The following is an 8390-nucleotide window of genomic DNA, read 5'->3' as shown; positions in this document are numbered from 1 at the left end:
AGGTCACCCCTTTGTCGACGCAAAGTAACACTAGTTAGGTTGAGTTCAATTTTTGCAATAGTCTCAATTATCGAGTTTAATTTGAAATTTATCAATTGTAATTAATTTAATAATATATTAAAAAGTCTTGAATTGCAAATCTAAATGATTTTTAAATGGATTTATAAAGTATTAAAATAGCAAATAACATAATACAATTATAATGTCCAATACAAAAAACATAATTAGAATATATTAAAATAAGAAAGTCCATGAAAATTGAGGATAAAGCTCATAAACAAAATTAAGCTTATGGATAAACTTATGGATAAAGCAACATAATTTATAAATAAATTTATAGAGTATTATAATTACAAATATTATACAAAATATAATGCAAAATGTATAATTTACAAGACATATACGATATTACATAAAAGATAAGTAATCGAATTATAATAAGAGAATGCAATAAACTTATGGATCAAGCTTTCACAGACTTTCCAATGATTGATTTATATGGAATCATCTAAACTCTATTGCATGAGTATTCAACTACCGCACTTCTCAGTAGTTCTCCATGATTTGATCTGGATTCAGATGTTGCGAATCTACTCAGTGTTTTCAGCACGTTGTGATGAACAGATTCGGAACATTGCTCAGCAAGTACACCTAATGGGATTCTGATATTGTTTAAGAAAATAACGAGTTGGTGTTCAATAATATGACTTTTCCACCCTATTGAGAGATTGTGGTTATTGTTAATTTTAACATAAATTTCAGTTTCCTAAATCAAAAGTAAAAAAAAAATAGCTAGTAAGCTAATGACATAATATGTATAAATAAGAATTGCTTTCATGTTTATTTCTACATCATATTCAATAATTACTTTCCTAAAATTCCTTTTTTTCAAACTTTTCTTGAAAATTATTTTCAAATTTTAATTTACCTTTAACTTCTTATCATACATTGCAATGACATCTGCATAACCCTCATGAAGTTTCATACCAAAGCACTTATCGACAACTAAAATGTCATGGTTAATGTTGTAGTTTAATCGTATAATTTAAATGGTGTTTGTGTGTGTGTGAATATATATATTATTTATAGAAAATGATTTTATCAGTTCCATAACTGGATTATAAGAAGGATAATGGTTAAAAATATGTTGTTCCAAATCAGGCAGAAGCTTCCGAATTTTTTTAACAATTCTACCCGCTACCCACCTCCATTATATCCATGCCAAATTATTCCATAGTTACTTAGCCATACAGCAATTTCAGGTTCTTTACATAAAACATTAGAAGTCTCTGTAACAATCTTCATCAGCAAATGAAGTTCTGGTGGAGGAACCTTTTACATACACTAAATCTCTAATTACAGTATGTAGGATTTTTTTATTTCCAACTTTTTTCTTAGCTGTAAACTCCACTTTTTCTACTGTGTAACAATCATCAAGACTACACGACCATATCTTTATTTTCTTTGAAGTGTTAGCTTCCACCCCCAATCTACCCAAATCTTTTCTGCAATCTATTGCAATTGAATTTATTGTAGAATCTGATAGATCGTGCTTTCTTTTTATATTATAGAAAGTTTGACTTGATATTGTTTTCATTGTCCTCTTCTTTCCTATCTGTAAAATCAACGGAGTCCCGCCTGTCGACAATTTTATAGTTTCCCCCAATTGAATGTTTTGAACTTGCTGGATTTCTTTTAGAGATTTGGAGAGGACTTGTTCTACTGTTTTAAACCTAAAATTAAACATTTAAAATTTGTCATAAGATTTAATAAGAAAGTTAACTTTTATACAGACTACAATTTATTTATTCTATTACCTTTCGAGATTACCAACATTTTTAAGTTTTCCACAGTATCTTTCTTACTGCAAGAATGTCGAGTTCCAACTCCAATTCTTTGATAAAAATTAAAGCAAATTTTTTTAATAACTTTATTTGATATCTCAGGTTCATTTAAATAAATACTTAAAACATCCTAAGAAATAATTTTTTATACTTTATAAGTTATTTTTAATAGTATTTCAATCAGTTTTCAAATCGATAAAGTAAATTACAACTTATATTTTATGCAAATTGATTTTCAAACTTTTACATTAAAATTTAATGTTTACATTAAAAGTTATACATTACCTTAAGGTTTACCTCTCTGGATTTATCTCTGGACATAACACAAAGTGGACAATCACAGGTTGACTCTGCATCACCTAGAAATATATATATATATAATTATTTAAACTTTATCAAAAATATTTTCGTAAGCACCAAAATAATTTTTCTACAAATTCTATTAATTAATTTTCTTATTGTTTAAAAAAGTCAAAAAAAAAAAAAAAAAATGTATGTCACAATTTTTCGTAGGGAGGGGGGAAATTTGCCCCAATTCCCTAAAAGTTGATTTTCTAGTCAGGATGTGCGTCTAACAATTCGTTCTCTTCATAGATCAGTCAGTTTACCATTCTTTAATATCATGAAACTAAAATTTTTAAGTAATCAAATTTTCAACCTAAACCTACTACATTCGACTAGTGTCTTCTGTCATTGTACTTCTTCTTTTTCTTTTACTACTTCTTCTCCTTCTTCTTCTTTCTTCGTCTTCTTTTTCTTCGTCTACTTCTTTTTCTTCTTCTTCTTCTTCTTCTTCTTCTTCTTCTTCTTCTTCTTCTTCTTCTTCTTCTTTTTCTTTTTCTTCTCTTCCTTTTCTTTTTCTTGTCATAAACATTTGTTAAACCACGCGATAACGTCTAGTATTTTTACAGTAATTAATATATGGTAGGAAGTTGGTAATTATTATCCTAATTTTAGTTACTGATAATTGCCAACTATGTCAGATTTAGTAAAAATAACGCTGTTTTCTTAATTAGAATATATAAAAAATAAGTTACTAAAAATGCGTTGAGTTGATTTTCCTTAGTCAGTTAAAAACAAAGAAATATTTACAACACAAAGTGGCGACCCTACCAGGACACTGGAATCTACTCAACACTCTACAAGCTATCAACTCACGTAAGGAATCAAACATTACAATAGAATTTAAAATGCCTCCTAAGCAACGCAAAGATCTAATCGCTACACTATCAAGAAAATTGGAACTAACATAAACAAAAGTTGAGCGATTTGGTCTGGAAGTACGCATACCATTGAACAATAACGATATACACACACTAGGTAGTTTAAAACCAACTATCAAAGCAAAACTGTCGGAGACTTTTAACTTAATCCAAAACATAGAAGAATTAAAAAGAGACAAAGAAAACGCCGACAATGAAAAAATCAACAACTGGTACGAACAACAGAACGACTTAATTAAACAGCGAAGCGAACTTCTGACCTCACTGCAAGAATACCGTATAGAAAGAGAAATTACAAAAAAGAAGAAGATGCACGAAGAAATTGCTCGTGTAAAAGAAGAATTAAATGAACGAAAGCAAGTAATAACTAAAAGCATGCACAGTGCACACACAAATGATTGTAAAGCAAAACTTCCCAGACTACAAATTTCAAAATTTGATGGGACTATTCTGGATTGGGTGCGGTTCTGGGAACAATTCAGCACAGAAATTAACAGCACAAGCTAACCTCCAGTAACTAAGTTATCATAGTTACGTGAACTATTATCAAACACGCCAAAACAGGAAATTTCTGGACTCCCTTTTAATGCAAATGGTTATGAAAAAGCGAAAATTATTCTAAATCAAAAATATGGAATCACTTCTGAAATTATACGCCAGCATGGTCGTGATATCATGGATCTTCCCTACATAAAAAATACCGACGTTGATCAAATACATAATTTTTACAGAAAATTAAATGTAAGCATAAACTCGTTGAAAACTTTAAACAAATTGGAGACAGCAGAAATACTGGTACACGAAACTCTCAACAAACTTGGCTCTGTTAAAACTAATATTATTCGAACAGATCCAAAATGGCAGGAATTGGGCTTTGAACAGCTAATTAAAGCTCTACGTGAATATACATTACGAAACCCAGAATCATCTATTGGACGACCAAGAAATAATATCAGATAAGAAAATTCAAAACCCCACAATAATTGGGAGCACAAAAATCAAATGGAAAAACACTTCCAACATAACGAAACTAGAACATTAGCTGTATCTAGTGCAGTTCGCAAAATCATCGCAGTCAAGAATGTACGAAACTTCATTCAACACAGCAAAGGAAACAATATCTTAAAGAAAACCATCGCTGCTTCAACTGCGCGTCAACAAACCACACAGTATCTAACTGTCGTAGAAAACGTTCTTGCTACCATTGTCAAGGAAGGCATCATTCATCTATATGCATGGGGTTAATAAAGACGAATCAAAAAAGGGTATCCTTATGACTGGAAACGAAGGGCAAACTATTCATCCCACAGTTGTTGAGAACGTTGGCAAATATAAAGTGAGAGCACTCTTGGATACGGGAGCTGGTAGTTCGAATGCTTTATCTACACTAATCAAGTACCTAAAGTTAGAGCCAAATAATTGGGAATCGAAAAACATTGAAACAATAACTGGATCTGTGCAACAAAACCTTCCGTTGTTCTACACAACTCTTTATTCAATAAACGGACACAACAGCCTTGATATTAAACTCTACAAGTTAGAAAGGAAAGTGCTTACAATACTACAAAAGCAGAGGATATCCGTCCTAAAAAATTAATTCAAACACTTTGAGAGATTGCATTTTCATAATAAGGATGACTACGATGACCATAAAATTCATCTTGTAATTGGTGCTGGTAATTTTGCAAGAAAAAAGTTGAATGGTTTCAGGACTGGAAATGATGGAGAAGCTATTGCAGAAGCAACCATATTTGGATGGATGGTTATGGGACCAGGACAAAGCACCTCGGACTGTTTATATTTTACAAAGTCAACCAACGACTGTTATAAAGAACTATAAATCTTGGATGTTCTTGGTCTAGAAGATCAAGGCGAAGGGAATCAAAATGAAGTATATGAAGAATTTAAAGAACAGCTACAACAAGACTCAACTGGTTTTTATCACACTGGATTACCATGGAAAGAGGAATGTTCAAAACTGGCATCGTATTCAGATAGAAGCATCTCAAGGTTGCATAGTTTACTAAGGAAACTGGAAAAGAAACCAAATGATCTCATAAAATATAACGCTATTATTCAAGAACAACTCAAGGATGGGATAATTGAGTATGCACCAAACAAACCAACTGGCAAGCGAATATTCTTCATGCCACATCGATCAGTGATAAAAGAGTGATAAAACTCCGAAACAACCAAGCTAAGGATTGTTTTTGACGCGTCAGCAAAGAGTACGGATCACCCTGACTTAACGACTGTTTACATATTGGTCCTCCATTGCAACCCTTACTACTCAATGTTATTTTACAAAACAGATTGCAACCTGTTTGTCTTACTGGAGACATTAAACAAGCCTTTCTACAAATAAGAGTTGATAATAAAGATCGTGATGTTTTCCGTTTCTATTGGATATTGGACTTGAAAAGTAAAAAAGTAATAACTCTAAGATTTACTCGATTCCCGTTTGGCTGTGCATCTAGTCCCTTCATTCTCGGAGGAGTAATCAAGCAACATTTATTGACATATGAAAAACATTATCCGCATAAAAAGAATGAAATTATAACATACATACAAACATACATACATGAAAATGACTGCTGGCACCCCCTGAATATGCTGTATATAATTAAAAAAATGCTAGATTTAAGAAATTTTTGAAAAAAAAATATTTTAAGGGGTTGCTACCGACCCTCGAACATAACGGTCCCTAATATTATTAAAAAAAAAGTTTTTCAAAATTATGTCATGTTAGGTCTCAAACGAAGCAAAATCATGTACAAATTTCAAAAATAATATTCATTTTATAAAAAAACATAGATAAAAAAAATTATAATCAAAAAATCTTGTTAAATTCCCTATTTTTCATTTTTAGTTAAAAAACGTAACTTTTTGTTTACTAAAATCTAAAATAAAAATTTAATTATAAAATGATTAATATTTTTAAAATTTTTATATAATTTCCCTTCATTTGAGACCCAACATAAGATAATTTTGAAACACTTTTTTTTTAATAATATTAGGGACTTATATAATGTTCGAGGGTCGGTAGCAACCCCTTAAAATATTTTTTATTCAAAAATTTCTTAAATCTAGCATTTTTTTAAATATATACAACATATTCAGGGGGTGCCAGCAGTCATTTTTAGAAAAAGTTGTTTTTAGAACCACCTTAACATACATACACACATACATACATACATACATACATACATACATACATACATACATACATACATACATACATACATACATACATACATACATACATACATACATACATACATACATACATACATACATACATACATACATACATACATACATACATACATACATACATACATACATACATACATCTCTATATATATAAAAGGCAATGTTTGTATGTTTGATGTTAGCTATAGGCGTCAACACCTCTGAACCAATCAATACCAAACTTGGCACAGGCACTAAGTAGGCCTGAGCGGTGGTTTTAGCCAGGTTTGGGACACCAGCGGCCCCTCCTAACCCTAACCCTAACCCTGAGAAACCCGCGCGAAGCGCCGGGTAATCCAGCTAGTATATATATATATATATATATATATATATATATATATATATATATATATATATATATATATATATATATATATATATATATATATATATATATATATATATATATATATATATATATATAAATATATATATATATTTATATATATATATATATATACATTTAAACAATTTTAAAATGTATTCTACAAAATAGAAAGCTCAATGTTCTTAAAAGAACAAAGCAATTATAAGTTAGTAGAAAATCACTTAACAAAAATTTAACACTGCGTTTCGTCAATAAAGATAGAGATCCGTGGTTCAACGCAACCTCTTGGCAAGTTTTATAACATCGGAAAGGAAGGAGAGATGAAATTCCTTTTTTTTATCTTTTATTTTATTTAACATTATATATTTTCGTTTAATAAATATAACAGTTTACATAAATTTACAACTAAATTAATGGCTGGAGTAAGAAGAAGACATTGATTTGCCTTATCACTGAGCGCGGTGTTACAATTTATAGTTTTTACAATGTTGTTTCAAGAATATTTAGTATATAAGAAAAATTGAATAAATGTTTACAAAAAATATATAAAAAATAAAGTAAAATATCGTTTAATACATAATATCATAAATAGATTGGGTAAAAAAAAAAGTGAATTTATAATAACTCTCTCTCTCTCTCTCTCTCTCTCTCTCTCTCTCTCTTACGAAATAATATTAATTTAGTTATTATTATGACAAGGGCAACCAAAATATGCAATTTTTTTATAGTAACATTCATTAAATGCGAGTAAGATATTTGTCCATTGCAATGAAAAATACGCATTTTGAGACCTACTTGTTATGGCATAACTATGCATATTTTACTGCTAATTGCATATATTTGCATACTTAATTTTAATTGAGCAAATTTTTTTACAAAAGAATATTTGTAGAGGCAATTTATTTTTTAGCGTATTTAATAGATTTAGTAACGCAGTACACATCAACTTTGTTTAATAAAAGTCTCTTTCTGTTTTGATTAAAAAGATTATAATTTTATAATTTTAATTGTATAAATTTGATTCATCTGATTTAATTTGCAATATAGCAATATTTTTTCAAATTTACTTTCCTCTATTACAACCTTCTTCACTGAAACTCGATTTATATATTCACATTTAACTAGAAATATCAATAATGGAAAACTAAATGTAACTCCCTATAAAAATAGAATGGAATCTTGTGTGCATTGTGAATGAGTTTGAAAAATTAAAACTTAAAAATTTATCTGCATTTCTTTATTTAAAACAAATAAAATCTAAACAAATTCTAAAAAAATTTTTATTTTATTATCTTTATCATTATTAACTTCTTTTAGCTTACTTATTTTACTTTTTCTTCTTACTATTTTTATAGAAACTTTATTGTTTTTGTCATTATTATTTATTTTTTTTGTCATTATTATTTATTTTTTTTGTCATTATTATTTATTTTTTTGTCATTATTATTTATTTTTTTTGTCATTATTATTTTTTTTTTTTGTCATTATTATTTATTTTTTTTGTCATTATTATTTTTTTTTTTCATTACTACTATCTTTATTATTACTAATATTATTATAATTGTAATAAATACTATTATTTTTGCTGTTATTTTTGCTCTATTAATAAATAATGTTGTTATTGTTACTATTATTATTTTTTAAATTAATATTATGAATATAATTATTTGGTGTCACTCCTTTCATCAGGTTTCTGCATGAGTGACTCCTTCCTTGTCAATAATTTGTTTATATTTATTCTTA

The 8390-nt window shown here is 28.7% G+C and overlaps 1 protein-coding gene across 1 annotated transcript; it reads right to left on the bottom strand.

The window, feature by feature from the left end:
- Window positions 1-1279: 1279 nt before the first annotated feature.
- LOC136082643 (uncharacterized) lies at window positions 1280-2718 on the bottom strand. The gene is made up of 4 exons (XM_065802057.1): window positions 2544-2718; window positions 2130-2203; window positions 1835-1974; window positions 1280-1733 (listed from the first exon to the last, which is right to left on the bottom strand). The coding sequence occupies exons 1-4, from the start codon at window positions 2716-2718 to the stop codon at window positions 1280-1282; spliced, it is 843 nt and encodes a 280-aa protein (XP_065658129.1).
- Between the last annotated feature and the right edge of the window lie 5672 nt (window positions 2719-8390).

This window comes from Hydra vulgaris, chromosome 07 (genome assembly GCF_038396675.1).
Source record: "Hydra vulgaris chromosome 07, alternate assembly HydraT2T_AEP".
NCBI lineage: Eukaryota > Metazoa > Cnidaria > Hydrozoa > Anthoathecata > Hydridae > Hydra > Hydra vulgaris.
This window is presented reverse-complemented; position numbering and strand designations above follow the sequence as displayed.

What these genes read in the sequence shown, in the direction of transcription:
- LOC136082643 (XM_065802057.1), bottom strand. Translation starts at nt 2,718, where the DNA reads ATGTTTATGACAAGAAAAAGAAAAGGAAGAGAAGAAAAAGAAAAAGAA. An exon ending in TAGTAAAAGAAAAAGAAGAA is followed by an intron (nt 2,204 to 2,543) that starts GTACAATGACAG and finishes ATATATTTCTAG; the next exon opens with GTGATGCAGAGTCAACCTGT. An exon ending in ACTGTGGAAAACTTAAAAAT is followed by an intron (nt 1,734 to 1,834) that starts GTTGGTAATCTC and finishes GTTTAATTTTAG; the next exon opens with GTTTAAAACAGTAGAACAAG.